Source organism: Carya illinoinensis, chromosome 16, assembly GCF_018687715.1.
Source record: "Carya illinoinensis cultivar Pawnee chromosome 16, C.illinoinensisPawnee_v1, whole genome shotgun sequence".
NCBI lineage: Eukaryota > Viridiplantae > Streptophyta > Magnoliopsida > Fagales > Juglandaceae > Carya > Carya illinoinensis.
In genome coordinates, this window is record NC_056767.1 from 25,206,366 (window position 1) to 25,222,962 (window position 16,597).

General features: G+C 37.5%; 1 protein-coding gene and 1 pseudogene across 1 annotated transcript; both read left to right on the forward strand.

The window, feature by feature from the left end:
• Positions 1-293: 293 nt before the first annotated feature.
• On the forward strand, positions 294-4,337 carry LOC122298678 (annotated as a pseudogene).
• A 582-nt stretch (positions 4,338-4,919) lies between these two features.
• On the forward strand, positions 4,920-6,168 carry LOC122298954 (putative disease resistance RPP13-like protein 1). The gene is made up of 2 exons (XM_043108796.1): positions 4,920-5,688; positions 5,813-6,168. The coding sequence occupies exons 1-2, from the start codon at positions 4,920-4,922 to the stop codon at positions 6,166-6,168; spliced, it is 1,125 nt and encodes a 374-aa protein (XP_042964730.1).
• The last annotated feature ends 10,429 nt before the right edge of the window (positions 6,169-16,597 follow it).

Below are 16,597 nucleotides of genomic sequence, written 5' to 3' on the forward strand. Positions count from 1 at the left end.
CTCCTGCTGCTTCTTTCCGTCCAGCTGTCTTTCATCTCTAAGATTCAATGACAACTTCGGTGGAATCACATGCCAAAAGCTGAAATCAAATAATCCTCTGCTACTGCACGTTCAAGCATCCGGAAAGAAGAATAATCCTGCTGCTGCTGCACGTTCAAGCATCTTCTTTCCTTTTTCACGTTCAAGCATCTTCTTTCCTTTTTCTTCTGACCCATTCTGAACTTGTTGGCTGTCCAATTCAGCTGGATCATGGCACTCACCTTTCACTTCTTTTTGTATTTTCAACAAGAATACAACCTGCATCAGTTGTTAGTACAAGGATGAGCAAAGGACAGCGTTCCCTTTATGTTCTACAACTATTTAACAGAACGGTCCATTTTACAGCCAACCAAGGTGATTGCCATTCCATCAAAAATACTAAAATTTTTTGTTTATTTGAGTTTTTAAGTTTTAAATTTTTTGTTGCCAAGGTGAGTTCTTGTTCAATGTTAAGTACATTTTTCTCCACTGCCAAGACTTGTGGCTGTTCCATTTGTTTTGGCTTCCAAAGTTTTCTTGTCTTGAAATTTCGTGGATTTTCAAGATCTTATGCAAGAATGCTTCCTCCACATTCATATTTCTCTTGGCTTCTGGGTCCCATCTTAGTTGGATTAATATTATCTTTCTCTTCTTAATTATGATTACAACATAGGGGAAAATATCAATGGAGAAAGTCCTCTGGCTGAGTTTAAACTAGACCCACCCTTACAAGCAACTTTAGCTGAGTTTCTCAAATATTAAAAAAAAAAAAAAAAGAATCCCACAGCTTAGCTGCTTTATAATTCCTATATCTGTTTCTGGATTTATTAATTTTTCTTTCATAATCTATATGTTTGGAACCAATCTATATAGAAAAAGTTTGATTAATCTAAACGAAAGGTAATTGATAAAGAAATAAAAAAACACAGATAAAGAAAGGACTGCAAACTTTATTGTCTAGTAAGCAAATTCAACTGCAACGGTGGGCTTGGAATCTAACTGGAATTCATTTTTTGCAAACCTTCAGATAAGATTTGATTTCCCAACCCTAGAGTCTCCAGTAAGAACTATCTTGAATAGATAATAACAATCTTCATGAAAGGCATCAGCCATTTATTTTGTATTTCTTTTGCTCTGAATCTCTCTGATCAAGAAAGACGAAAGGAAAAGAAAAAAACTTTGAGAAGAAAATGAAGGATATAAGAAGAGGGAAATATCTATATGTATATCAGTATATATTTGTATGTATATCAAACAAAGTACTTTTAGCAGTTCCTTTAGCATTGTTTTTTGGAGGGTACAAAGTATTTACATGTGAAAACATTGAGGAAAAGACATCATGGCTGTTTCCTGATGTTATCAAGATATGTGGGTGTCATTAACACAGGGCAAATATTAATTTTCATATTTAATATTTATGCTGATGTGTCAAAGCTTGATTAGAAGAAATTGATGATTTAGCTTATTCGGAAGCAAATTAATTTTGGTTGCTCTAAAAGTTGTTTATTAGTGATCATAGTTAATCATTCCATTGAATTGTCTCATCGGAAACATGTATTTTCTTAGGAGCAAAATTTCTTAGAAGAAAATGTGGCAAAATAAAAGACAGTTTTATGTCAGCAAAGGAAAACATCTCTTAAACTTCATGTCTAGTGAAGACCAATTCGGTTAAACTTACCAAAATAAAAAGATTAACTATTACAATTTCAATTTTTGAAAATTATGAATAGTAGTGAGTTGAGATGGTACATAGTTTGGACAGGGATGTCTGGTCTCAGTGCTCAAGGATGCTGCAAAAGGGCAAAATTATCAACCAGACTTTCAAGGACACTGTGACTTTTATGCTACATAGTTTGGACAGTGAAAAATTAATAGAGTCTGCAGTGGTGACATGGAGTCTTTGGAAGAGGAGGAATAATTTCATCTTCCAAAAAAGATTTCTTACTTCTAATAGACTGCTTAAACAGATCTCTCAAAGACTGCGGGACCTCAAAGCTATTAATCTGGTTTTTCCAATTCAACAGACCCTTACCCCAGTGGATAGATGTGTATGGGTTGCTCCTCCAAAGGATATCATCAAGATCAATTAGGATGCTGCAGTTGACAAGAAAACTTGTAAAATTGGTGTGGGAGCTGCTGTGAGGGACTGGGAAGGACATGTACTGGCCACTATGAGGTTGAACAGATCCCTTTTTCCAGATCCATTGTTAGCAGAAACATATGCTGCCCTTCATGCAACTATTCTGGGGATTGAGCTGGGTTTCAAGAGGATCATACTAGAAGGGGATGCTCTTCTTGTTAACAAGGCTATTGAAAGCACAAAATCAACTTTGGACAGTAAAGGCCTGGTCATTTGTGATGTTAAAAAAATGCTTTCTCAGTATGATAGCTAGGCTGTTAAACATGTAAGGAGAGAAGCAAATGTTGTTGCTCATGCTCTAGGACAAAATGCATTATCTATCTCTGATGTCATCCTTCACATAGAGGAAGTTCCATTTTGAATTCAATTTCTTTTATAGAGTTTTTTATCAATAAAAGATTTTCTTCCCCTAAAAAAAAAAAAATACAAGGTGTTTGTAACTTCTTGGGGTCTATATTCATGATATATATTGAAATTCTAGCCATTTTTATTTTACCTTCTGAAAATATGTTTAACATGCACAGATTAGTTCTCACAGATGCCACACCAGCACAACTGGAACTTGTTTATCTCAGTTTATGATTATGTTTTTTTTTTTTCAAGTTTCGGCTAGTTGTTGGTTTGTTTGTGGGATTGGAATTAGGCTATTCGCTATTATTTTGGTTTCTGCAATGAATATCTTTCGGATGATGCTTTTAATACTTGCTGAATGACAGAAGAAGCTGTGCTACAAGTGGAAATATATGGGCTCCAGACATGCCTACCCTGGGTTCCATTTTAAGGGCTCCTTTTGAAATATAGATGATTATACAAGAATTGTGGAAATCCTACACTAAAGGTTCAGGGTATTTTGTTTATGTCTTTCTTTTCCTTGTATTTTGCCAATTTCATATTGAAGAATAATGAAACGTTGCTTGAGCAATGGGTGTTTCCTCAATTGTTGGACTTCGCACGTCGAGGGGGACTTCTAGAAAATCTAACAAGTGGAGGAAAACGTTTACAAGAATTCGGGCAGTGCTTGATGATGCGGAGGAGAAGCAGCATACTCTCAAAGTAGTAAAGATGTGGCTGGATGATGTCAGAGATCTTGCTTATGGCCTGGAAGATATATTGGATGAGTTTACAACCAAAGCATTGATGAATGAAAACCAAGCTAGCTCAAGCAAGGTACGAAAACTCATACATGGTTGTGTTACTCGTTTTATTATCAACACTAGGCTCCAGTCAAGAATAAAGGAAATCACTGAACGATTCAACGATCTTATGGCAAGAGAAGGTGAACTGAATTTTAGACAAAATGTTGATGGGAGGTCACATAGAATAAGAGGGACACTAGTCCTAACTTCTTTAGTGAATGAAGCTCATGTTTATGGTAGAGAAAAAGATAAACAGGCTATACTTGATTTACTGATGAGTGCAGAAACTGAAAATGCTGAACTCTCTGTGATTCCTATACTTGGCATGGGAGGTATTGGGAAGACAACTCTTGCTCAACTTGTATACAATGATGAAAAGATGCAAAGCCTTTTTGACCTGAAAGCATGGGCTTATGTTTCTGAAGAATTTGATGCTATTAAAATTTAAGGCGACAAAAACGATTTTAAAATCTGTCACCTCTACAAGCTGTGATGATAATGATCTCAATTTATTGCAAGTCAAAATAAAGGAGAAACTAAAGGGAAAGAAGTTTCTAGTCATTCTGGATGATATTTGGAATGAGAGCTACCACGACTGGAGTATCCTACGTGCTCCTTTTGAAGTAGGGGCTCCAGGAAGTAGAATTGTCATTACAACTCTTAACCGAGGAGTTTCATCAATGATGGGTACCATTCAAGCTTTTTGTTTGCATGTGTTATCAAATGATGCTTGTTTATCTATATTTACCCGACATGCATTCGGGGCAAGAGACTTCATTACACATTCAAATCTTAAAGATATTGGTGAGAAAATTGTGATAAGGTGTAAAGGCTTGCCTTTGGTAGCAAAATCCTTTGGAGGCCTTTTACGCTTCAAGGAGAATCCTGATAAGCGGAAAGAAGTATTGAACAAAAAAATATGGGATATACCAAAGGACAGAAGTGGAATTGTTCCAACTCTTATGTTCAGCCAGCTACTACCATCTCCCTGCACATTTGAAGAGATGCTTTGCCTACTGTTCAATATTTCCAAAGGACTATGAATTTAAGGAGCAACAGTTGGTTCTGTTATGGATGGCAGAGGGTTTAATTTAGCCACAAGAAGGGGAAAAGCAAATGGAAGATTTAGGTAAGGAGTATTTTCGCAAGCTACTGTCAAGGTCATTTTTCCAACAATCAAACTAAGATGACTCAATATTTTTAATGCATGACTTCATACACGATTTGGCTCAATTAGTTGCAGGAGATATATTCTTTAGAATGGAGGAAAGATTTGGGAGTAGTAAGCAAAGGAAAATTTATAAAATGGCTCGACATTCATCTCAACAAGGTGGTGGCACTAAACAGTTTGAGGCCTTTTCAGAACTTACATGTTTAGGTACATTCATAGCATTTAAGTTTCCACAAAGTCCTGGTTTCTTGGCTCCTGAGGATCCTCTTCAACTGTTGTCAAAATTACAATGCCTAAGGGTGCTCTCTTTAAGTGGGTACGGCATCTATAAGCTTCCAAATTCAATTGGAGATCTGAAACATATACGATATCTTGACCTCTCTGACACACCAATCACAAGCATGCCTGAATCAATAACCACACTCTACAACTTACAAACATTGATATTAGAGCAATGCCCTTGTTTCTACCTTCAACTTTTGATAACCTTGTCAACTTGCGCCACCACAATATTCTAAATACATTCTCATTGGAAGGAATGCCTCCACAAATCGGTAAATTGACATGTCTACGGACACTGTCTCATCTAGTTGTGGGAGAAGCAAGTTGCTCTGGAGTAAAGGAGCTGGGGCCTTTATTGCATCTTCAAGGGACACTCTGTATTTCAAGATTGGAGAATGTGATTGAACCTAGGGACGCTAAGTTAATTGAAAAGTCTGGCCTTGATGGCTTGTTATTGGAATGGAGTGACAACTTGAACGAGTCAAAAGACAGAACAAGTGAATTAGATATACTTAGCATGCTACACCCTGGAGGCACTTTGAAAGAGCTCATTATCAGATGCTATGGTGGTGCAAGATTTCCATCTTGGTTAAGATATTCCTTATTTCCTAATATGGTGCTCCTAAGGATTGAAAATTGTCAAAAATGCACATCATTGCCACCAACTGGACAATTACCTTCACTCAAAGACCTTTCAATCGAAGGCATGGATAGTGTGAAGAATATAGGTGCGGAGTTTTATGGGGAAAATTGCCAACAAACTTTTAGATCCTTGGGGACACTGTATTTCAAGGGGATGGGAGAATGGGAGAACTGGATTCCTTATGGAGAATTCCCACACCTGCAAAAGCTTTTTATAGGAGACTGTCCCAAGCTTTTGGGAAAGTTACCTAACCACCTTCCCTTACTAGAGAGTTGTGATATATGGATGTTGGCAGTTGGTAGTTTCGATTTCAAGCTTTCCTGAGCTGTGCCAAGTTGAGATTGAGAGATCCAAAGGAGTGGTGTGTGAAGGTAAGGTTAACTTCAACTCATTAAATTTCACGTCTCTTTCTACAATTTCAGAATTCACTTGTCGAATAAAAGGGTCTGATATGGGTGGGCTGACAAAGGCAAAAGATTTAGCCATTTTCAAGTGCAAGGAGTTGGCACATTTGTGGTCAGATGATGTGGGATCGCTGCCACAGCTCCCATGTCTTCGTGTTTTGAAGATTGAGAGCTGTACCAAACTAGTTTCTTTGGTGGCAGAAGAAGTAGAAGAGCAGCTGCAACTTGGAATGCCATCTATGGTCAGAGAAATCGAGATCCAGAATTTCATTGTCCTAGAATCCTTACCCAAGGCAATGATGTACAACAACACATGTCTGGGGTACATTCAAATTGTAGAATGCGATTCCCTACTGTACTTTGCAAAAGTCTAGCTACCCCCAACTCTAAAGCGGCTAGAGATAATACATTGCAAGAATATGCTGGTTTTGCTTAATGGGGATGACACTAACAGCAGTAGCTCCAGCAACACTTCTCTTCTCGAGTACTTGTATATTGAAAATTGTCCATTCCTTAAATCCTTGACCTCAAGCGGAGAATTACCTGTAACACTTAAACAATTAAGTATTCGCTATTGTCAAAAGTTGGAGACAATTGCAAAGAGGTTCCATCACAACTCATTTCTTGAAATCATTAGAATCTCAAGTTGTGAAAGCCTCGTATCATTACCGACGAGAATACTCAGCCTTTGCCATTTAGATGAGATTGATATTTGTAATTGTGCAACTCTTGTTTGCTTTCCAGAGGAAGAGTAGCTCACTGCCAACCTGAGATTGCTTCAAATTTCTGGCTGTGAGAAAATGCAGGCCTTACCCAATTGCATACACCGCCTCACATCTCTTCAAGAATTGCAAATAAAGGCATGTCCAGGAATTCTGTTCTTTCCGAAAGAAGGATTTCCCATCAACCTAAGATCACTTGTGATATCTGATCTGAACATCACTGAGGCCTTGTTTGAGTGGGGGTTGCATCGACTTACATCTCTTAGCTGACTTGTCGTTAGTGGTGGATGTCAGCGCCTGGTGTCCTTTCCAGAGAAGAAACTGTCAGCTGACTCTAACCAACCTCACCATTGATGATTGAACACTTCCCGAACCTGGAAACCCTGTCTTCCGAAGGCTTTCGAAGCCTCACCTCTCTTGAGCAGCTACGTATTGAAGAGTGCGGAAAGCTCACATCAATTCCTGAGGATGGCCTGCCCTTCCCACTTTGAAACTGTATATCTACAAGTGCAAGAAGCTCACGTTCTTCCCCGAGAATGGACTGCCTCCCTCACTCCAGCAACTTTCTTTCAACAGATGTCCACTGCTAACCCTGTAAGGAAGAAATCCCTTTGATGAAAATTGAATATGCTTATTTGCTCGCGAGTTCTTGAATGCTGGTGTGGGAATGGTTTTGCTGCTCCCGTTTCTTGCTGTTATTCTTGACGGTTTGCTGAATGCTCCGACTATTCTTCTTGGGGTATGCCATTCTTGGGGTATTTACCTTAAGGGCATGAGAAAGAATGGCATATATAGCAGATAACTGCATATTTGGCAAATCATTGGGAGCTGAAAAGGTACGGTTTATACCTTATTCATGCTTTGTATTTGTTTAGTTATTTGCAATGTCTAATTAGAAGGTCCTTTGTTCGTTTGACAGAGAAGAAGAAACCTGCAACCTAATTAGTTCAACACTCCCGGCCCATACATCAAACCAGGAGGAAGGAGCATTTTTAACATTTTTTTTCCTATAATTCTTCATCACACCCTCAAAGTTTCAGATGGAAGTTTTCCATGATGAAAACGTTCATTTTGTAATACAGCTTTCAATTTTTTTTTTTCCTGTTTTTCTTCCATGGTTTTACTCTTTGCATTTGTTCCTGATCTGTATCAGCAATATAGGTTCCTCTTTGATGGTTTTGTGATGTTCTCTGCATAAATATGCCAAATATATAATAACATCTTATTATGTTACTACCAAAAAATAAAATGGTGAGGCATGGAAGGACCACTGCATGCCCTTTTATTCTGCATATATATATATATATATATATATATATATATACATGGGAAAGTTGAGTCTGACTTGCTGTAAGGTGAGTCAAGTACAATTTGCTTGAAAATGGAGGAATTAAGATTTTAAAGAAAGTGGACAGCCAGAAAAAAACACGTGATAATTAAGTGATTTTCATAATGGGTTGAGCTCAGAAGGCCCGACCAGAGATTGCAGAACATTGATCAAGTAATGTCACATACTTTTATTTTCAGAAAAGTGCCATAGTCTATATCTTTATTATTAATGAGGCCGTTTTAAATGTTAATGTTTAAATTAAACAAAAGAGAGTAATATATTTTGTAGACACAAACAAATATACCAGTACATGTCCATCACAAGTAATGTTGATTGCAAAAATGAATCAAAAGTTATCATGTTGTCTTATGTTGGATAGTACATGTGATTATGAGAATTTGCATCATTGGATATTGAAAATTCCAAATGTTAAAGATTGGCAGCATGAGAAAATGAGTTCAGAAATGCATCAACCTTCTCATAAATATGTAACATGCCAAGTATTAAGTAATCAGAAGTCAGTGAGATGATTTTAGCTCAACAAAACAAGCATTTTGTAGTTTCACTGATCCTAAATTACCGGTACAATCTCAGTTCATTGACTAGAAAAACTAAAGAATGTTTCTTGAAGACAGCAAAAAACCTTATACAGAATCCAGAATTTGTGGATGGGGCTGCCGCTCTTTATCTGTTTCTATACAAACCTACACCAATCAGCCTAGTAAACCATTAAAATTATTCTGTAGGACGAGTAAAATCTGTATGGAATATCTTGGTGTTTTAGAAAACTTCTATGTCAATAGTATGTATTGATGACTTGGAGGGAAGAAAGCGGATCAGTTTCTTTGAAAAGTGTCTCCCCCTTTACCAGCCCCACTAGGCATCTCAAGCTTATAAACACGAGATGCGATAACAAGCCAAAAAGAGGCCCCTATTTCTTCTCTGTTACAAGATTAAAAGCTGATTCTTCTTCATATGTACATGTATTCCCTCAATTCTTCCCAAAGACATGAGCAACAGTGTACACTTAAATCCAAGTCAGATTTGTTTCAGATGCCAAGTTCTTCTGTGCCTATATCCTCTGCCTTACCTCCAGATCATATGGAGCAACAGTGACGTAAACAATTCAGTCACAAAGAACGTTTCTTCAATCAATCTACACAAGGTGTCGGTTCAATTATTTGATCATTCAAGTAAATCATTTGATCTATTGGTCCCAAGAGTTATTGGAATATGTTAACGTCATGTTTCGCATGCTTTTGAGCCGGGCTCTCAGCAACTTGAGTCTTTAGTCTTGGGCATGCAAATATTACAAATAACAGTCATGACAGCTCATGGACAACAGCCTAGCTGTTACAAGCTTGATTCTAGGCAAATCTTTGTATTGTTATTTTCAGTTATGATTTAGAGTTAATTGTAATTATTTGTATTCAAAGTCTTTCCTTATTTGAGTTGATGTACCCTGTATAAAAACAGAAAGTGTATATGAATATATTATTGAATCTTTCCATCAATCATAAACTTCTATATGGTATCAAGAGACTCTTCCCTCTAACGAGATTGTAAAACATTCGATCCTATGGCTTCCCACAACTCTAATACCCAATATCAAACAATCCAGTTAGAACTGTTCATTCGGGCCAATTTTTATCCGGACCGGCCCGGAAACCGGATTTCCAGTTCCGGTTCTGGATTTTCAAAACGGCATGTATCTGGTCCGGATCCGAGTATGAAATCCGGGTTCCAGATTATAACCCGGTTAACCCGGGTTTGTATGTATGTAAAGAAAAAAACCCTTTTCTCACTCTCTCTCTCCCCCTCTCTCTTATCTCTACGCCGAAATCAGCCTGAGAAGTCTCTCCGAAACCCTAGCCATCATCTTCATCCTCGTGCCTCGTCTTCATCCGCATGCCTGGTCTTCATCCTCATGCCGTCTTCTTCCTCACGTCGTGCGATCTTCTTCATCAGTTTGTTGTGTGCCGTTCGGTCAGTTTTTCTCCTCTCTCTGGGTCTTGCTTAAATGCTTTTCTACTATGTTATCTTTGCTTTGTTCAGAATCTCTGGTTTGTTTGGGTTGTTTTTGCATTTGAAATGGATTAGATGGACGATTTTTTTTAATGTGATTTTTGTCTACTGTATTCTGTAGAGAGTTGTCCTTTTTTTTTTTATAATGTAAATTTGATGCTTGACACTTTTGGGTATTTTCTTTTCTGTTTGAGGTCAAGCGTGGAGAAAATTTGAGTGTTCTTTTACCAAGGGTCTTTGTGTTCATCTAGAGGAACTGTGACGGTTCTTTTTGCAACGCTGTTCATCTGCGGTTTAGAGGATGTTCTATTCTTCTTGGCCCAGTTTTGTGTTTTATGTCTTCTTTTGGCTTCTTCTTTTTTTCTTGCCCAATTATTTTGTTCTCTTTTTTTCTGTTTGAGGTCAAATTTGAGTGTTCTATTACTAAAGGTCTTCATCAATGGCCGGGAGAGAATCTCTATGTTTTTTATTTTTTCCCATTCAACTCTTTTCTTGTTTGTGCTTTTTTCTCTTCAGTTTTGGCCCTTATTCTGTTGTCTCTGTGTTCTGGTTGCCATGTTTTTTTGTAGGTGTTCTTAGTTTAGGGCTTTTCTACCCCCCGCAGTTTTTGCTTCTCTGAGGTGGTGTTCATACATGCCAAGGTCACCTGTGTGGGATCTTGAAATTCATCTTAGTGTGCTTCTGGCTCACTACTTCTTACAAGTTTGTCAAGATGAGGTTTTCCTCTTTGCTGTAATTTTTAGGCTTCAGTCCAAATTATTCAATTTAGTATTATGTACTTCTCAAGAGCTGATTTTGTGTATGATAAGGGGTTCTCAATTTATAAGATGGCCACATGAGAGATTATCTTTCCTACTCATAAAAAGGAGGTATTCTTTTTCTTACGGTGTTTGAAACATATTTTCAAATGTTGGTGTTAGGCTTTGTTGAACTTCAAATTTTTTTGACAACTTGATTAAGTCGCTGTCTATTATGTTGAAGAGTTGGGCTTATCTCACCCTTATCGCTATCTTTTTATTCCATCTTTACCTTTATCTAAACCGTTTTACCTTTTTTGGTGATTTAAAAACATGAAACTTTGATGCAATGAAAAATCATCTCCCTAGATTCAAAGAATAAAATATTAAAAATCATCCCCCCTCTTCACAAATCCACATTTGTAAGTAGTTGAACATTGCATCGTTGTCAGCTCTTGATTTCTCCCGTTTCAATAGTTACTTTTTTAAATAGCTTCTGGACTTAAATACCATTTCTTTGGAATTGGTACGTGATATCGAATTGACCAACGGGAACATGGGTCTGGACTTCACAATCATAAAAGGCATTCATTTATATTTTGCAATTGTTATATAATGATTATCGAAATGATTTCCCGATTGTGTATAATGGTTTTTTCCTTTACACTTAAAAAAAAAAATCACACAAATTTATTTTTAGTGGATGTTTATATGGCACCATCACAACCGAATACTCCTCAAAATGGACATTGGGGAGCTGCGCATAAGTACACCTTTTTCATAACTTGGTTTTTGCGTTTCTAGTTTTGATTTTGGTACATTTATGCTGCTAGTTATTCTGCTAGTTATGTAAATGAAGTTGTCATATCCTTAGTTTTATTTTTCTCTCTTTTTTTTATTAACCCAGTTATGTAAATGGAGAATTTAATGTTCATTTCCATGGTTTGTGTTTTTATCTATTGAAATACGTTCTTACTCTTAATTTTGGGTGGCTGCAGAGAATATACTAAGAATTCAATGTGGCGGTTGTCTTCCGTTTGGGTGGCTACAGCAAATATACTTGAAGTTTTATTTGGTGTGATTAAATCACATGGAAGACTATGTTATTGATATGTAACTCATATCTTGTAATTTTATATTTTGTAATGTAATGTAATATGTAGTGGATTGTATGCATTTTAGTTTTTCATTTTTATATGTTTTATTATTCTAGACAATGTTATGCTTTTTAACATTACCTCTTAAAAAAAATTTCACAAAATATAGGCTTTAAAAAAAAAAAAAAAGGATCATTTTCAACATTTTTTTAAAAAATTTCTATAATAAATATGGGTATTTACATAAAGAGAATTATGCTTTTCAACATTGATTTTTCTTAAAAACTTTTAAGATAATATAGGATTTTATTTAAAAAAATTATACTTTTAAAGCCTCAAAAAAAAAAAAAAAAAAAACAGGTTCAATCCGGAATCCCGGTTTTGGAAAACCCAGGTTCATCTGGGTTCCGGCCCGGATCTGACCCATGCTAACCTGGTCCAGGTTCCAACCCGGGTTTCCAATCCAGGTTCCGGTTTGGGTATACCCGGGTTCCCGGGTCGGAACCCGGATGAACAGCCCTAAATCCAGTCAACCCAGTAGACCGACAACCGTTGGTTTCTGCCAATGCCAGCACTCAATTACCCTTGAAACTTACCCCTACCAACTATCCTTCATGGAGGGCTCAGTTTGTCACTCTTCTCATAGGATACGATCTTATGGGCTTTATAGATGGCACACTTCAATGTCCATCTTGTGGTGACCCTACTCAGCCACCACCTGCTACCTACACACTGTGGTATAGGCAAGACCAACTCTTGCTTCATGCCATTTTTGCTTAGTGATGCCCCTCATTGCATCTGTGGCAACATCTTACTCGGCATGGGAGAGAATTAGGCGTTTATATGCTAACAAATCTCGCACTCGTGTTATGCAGCTCAAGGAGGATCTCACACTAATTCAGCGTGGAAATAAATCTGTTAGTGACTTTCTTCAATCTGTGAAAGCACTTGCAGATGAACTCGCAGTGATTGATGCACCACTTTCGGCAAATGACGTCACGCTATATGTTCTCAATGGACTAGGGACAGATTTCAAGGACATTGTTGCACCTACTCGAGCTAGAGAAAATCCCCTCAATTTTGAGGAACTTCATGATCTGCTAGTTAGTCATGAAAATTATCTCAAACAGCTGGAATCTGCGAATGCTACTCTGCTTGCAACAGCAAACTCTACTCAACGTCGCAGCAATCAAAATAAGTTCACCAACAAAAAACAGGGCCGTTTATCTAGTGGTGATAAACGTTACAACAAGCGAGATAAAGGAGGGAACTCATCAATTACATGTCAACTCTATGTTGCGCAAGGACACACAACCAAACAATGCCCATCATTCACCAAATCTGCACCCTTGACAAACCGTGCTACCAGTTCTAATGTCTCGGACAAAAAGTGGCTTGTTGATTCTGCAGCATCTCATACAATCACTTCTAACTTATCTAATCTATCTATTCACTCTAAATACGATGGAACAGATGAAGTTGTTATAGGTGATGGCTCAAGTTTGCGTGTAACTCATGTTGGCTCTATTTCCATTCCCTCAAATTCTTGTACTTTTACATTACCTGAAACTTTATATGTTCCATCCACTCACAAAAATTTAATATATGTGCACAATTTCACCAAGGATAACAACGTCTTTCTTGAGTTTCACCCCTTTGAATTTTTTGTGAAGGATCAGAGCACGGGAATGACACTCCTTCGAGGTAAATGTCAAAATGGTGTATATCCGTTTCCAGTACCAATTGCCACAAGTTCTCCTCGTCCTCTTGCATTAGTAGGTGAACGTGTATCCATGGAAAATTGGCATCACAGACTAGGCCATCCCACCTCTCATATTGTGTCTCAAATAGTCAATCAAAACTCCTTACCTGTTTTAGCTAAGGACTCTTCTTTGCCAAGTCTTTGTAATTCTTACAAATGCAATAAAAGTCATTGGCTCCCTTTTGGAAACACATCTCTTAGCGGTTCTCATCCATTAGAATATATATATGCTGATGTTTGGGGTCCAGCTTCATTCACTTCTGTTGATGGCTTTAAATATTATGTAATATTTATAGACCATTTCACAAAGTACACATGGCTATTTCCACTTTGCAACAAATCTAATGTGCATACCATCTTTACTCAACTCAAAGCAATGTTGGGAAATCAGTTTGAAAGCAAAATTAAAAATTTGTATTCGAAAAATGGAGGAGAGTTTCAAGCACTACATGCATTTCTCACAAACAATGGTATTGGTTTCTATACTTCTGCACCTCACACTCCCTAACAAAATGGGAATAGTGAATGTCGTCATAGACATATTGTAGAAACTGGTCTTACTTTGCTTCATCAAGCCTCCCTCCCATTGTCTTATTGGTCACATGCTTTTCAAGCGGCTGTTTATCTAATAAACAAAATGCCAACCAAAGTTCTTAAAAACAAATGTCCATTTGAAGCTCTCTTTGGAAGACAATCAAATTATTTGAAACTAAGAACATTTGGCTATCAATGCTTTCCTTGGTTAAGACCATACAGTGCCACCAAACTTCACCCAAGGTCTCGACCATGCTTGTTCATTTGCTACTGCACTTCACAAAGTACTTATAAATGTCTTGATCTTCAGTCATCAAAAATCTTTCTGTCTAGACACGTTGAATATGATGAAACTATTTTTCCATTTCATGGTTCCAACACTCATCAATCTCAATCAAGTGTCACACCTACTAATGCAAGTACTCGAGCAAAACTACTGCAACTGGTGCACAAAACCAGAAATACATCAAATATGGCTTTGCCTCTACAGGATGTTGCTTCTGATGCATCAGCCTCTTCAAATCCGAGCCCTTCTACAAAACCACCTGCACCTTCAAGTGAGCCACCTGCACCAACAAACAACCCCTCACTACCATCATTTGCCTTACCTTCAAGAAACCATTCAATGACAACCAGATCAATGAATAACATTTACAAACCAAAACAGCTATACATGGCTACAAAGCATCCTTTACCTCAACCTGTTGAGCCAACCTATATCACGCAAGCCATGAAAGATCCAAAGTGGCGACAAGCAATGTCCGATGAATTCATGAAACTTGTGAAACATGAAACTTGGGAGCTTGTTCCTAAAACAGATGCAACAAATTTGGTCGGCTGCAAATGGTTATTCCGTATTAAAAGAAATCCTGATGGAAGCATTGAGCGCTACAAAGCGCGATTGGTGGCCAAGGGTTTTCATCAATGACCAAGCCTTGATTATAAAGAAACCTTTAGTCCTATAATAAAACCAGTGACTGTTCATTCGATACTTACTATTGTAGTGAGTCGTGGCTGGTCTTTACGGCAACTCGACATAAACAATGCATTTTTACAAGGAACACTACATGAGGATATCTACATGACTCAACCACATGGTTTTGCTGATTCTAATTTCCCTAATCATGTTTGCAGGCTTAAGAAGTCCATTTATGGACTAAAGCAAGCTCCAAGAGCTTGGTACAAGGAGTTGCAGCAATTTTTACTTCAATTGGGTTTCATAAACTCAAGAGCCGATCCATCTTTATTTATTCTTCTGCAAAACACATTCACTATATACTTGCTTGTGTACGTAGATGATCTTATCATCACAGGAAGTGACTCGGCTGCTGTCAACAAGATGATCAACACATTAGGAACCAGATTTTCTCTTAAGGATCTCGGCCATCTTCACTACTTCCTTGGTGTGAAAGTCATTCCTTGGAAACAGGGGCTGTTCTTAACCCAGCACAAATATATTTGAGATATACTCACTAGAACGAGGATGGAGGGTGCTAAAGAAGTGCAAACACCACTTTCTTCAAAAGACAATTTACAAAGTAATGATGGCTCAACCCAAGTTGATGCAACTGAGTATCGAAAAGTCATTGGAGCATTACAATACTTAGCACTTACACAGCCAGATATAGTCTTCCCCGTCAACAAGCTTACTCAATTCATGCAAAAGCCAAGTACACTTCATTGGCAAGCTACAAAAAGACTGCCAAGGTACCTCAAACTCACTGTCAATCATGGGATTTTAATTAGAAGAACGGACAAATTAATTTTACAAGGTTACTCTGATGCTGATTAGGGAGGAATAAAATGATTGCACATCAACGTCTGCCTATCTCATTTTTCTTGGTTCGACACCTATATCATGGTCCACTCGAAAACAACGTGCAGTTGCAAGATCTTCAACAGAAGTTGAATACAGGGCCTTAGCCACAGCAACATCAGAACTTGTTTGGATCACTTCTCTGTTTAGTGAACTTCATTTTTCAATTCCAAAAGCTCCTACAATTTATTGTGACAACGTTGGTGCTACTCAACTCAGCCTCAATCCAATTTTTCACTCCCGTATGAAACATATAGCAATTGATCTCCATTTTGTTCGGGACTTAGTTGAAAAAGGAATCCTGAATGTCTCGCATGTTAGTACTGAAGACCAACTTGCTGACTTGCTCACCAAAAGTTTATCTCGTCAAAGATTTCATAAGCTATCAACCAAGATTGGTGTTGCCAATGGAACACACCTCTTGAGGGGGCATATTATAGATAACAGTCATGACAACTCACGGACAACAGCCTAGCTGTTACAAGCTTGATTCTAAGCAAATCTTTGTATTGTTATTTTCAGTTATGATTTGGAGTTAATTGCAATTATTTGTATTCAAAGTCTTTCCTTATTTGAGTTGATGTACTCTGTACAAAAATAGAAAGTGTATATGAATATATTATTGAATCTTTCCATCAATCGTAAACTTCTATAGCAAACACAAGGAAAACACTGCAATGATATGTCCCCGAAAAACAATTTTGCCGTTGTGAAAGTTATCTTCTCTCATATGATATAAGTATATAGTTCACTCTATGTGGGGTAAATGTAGTTCATGTT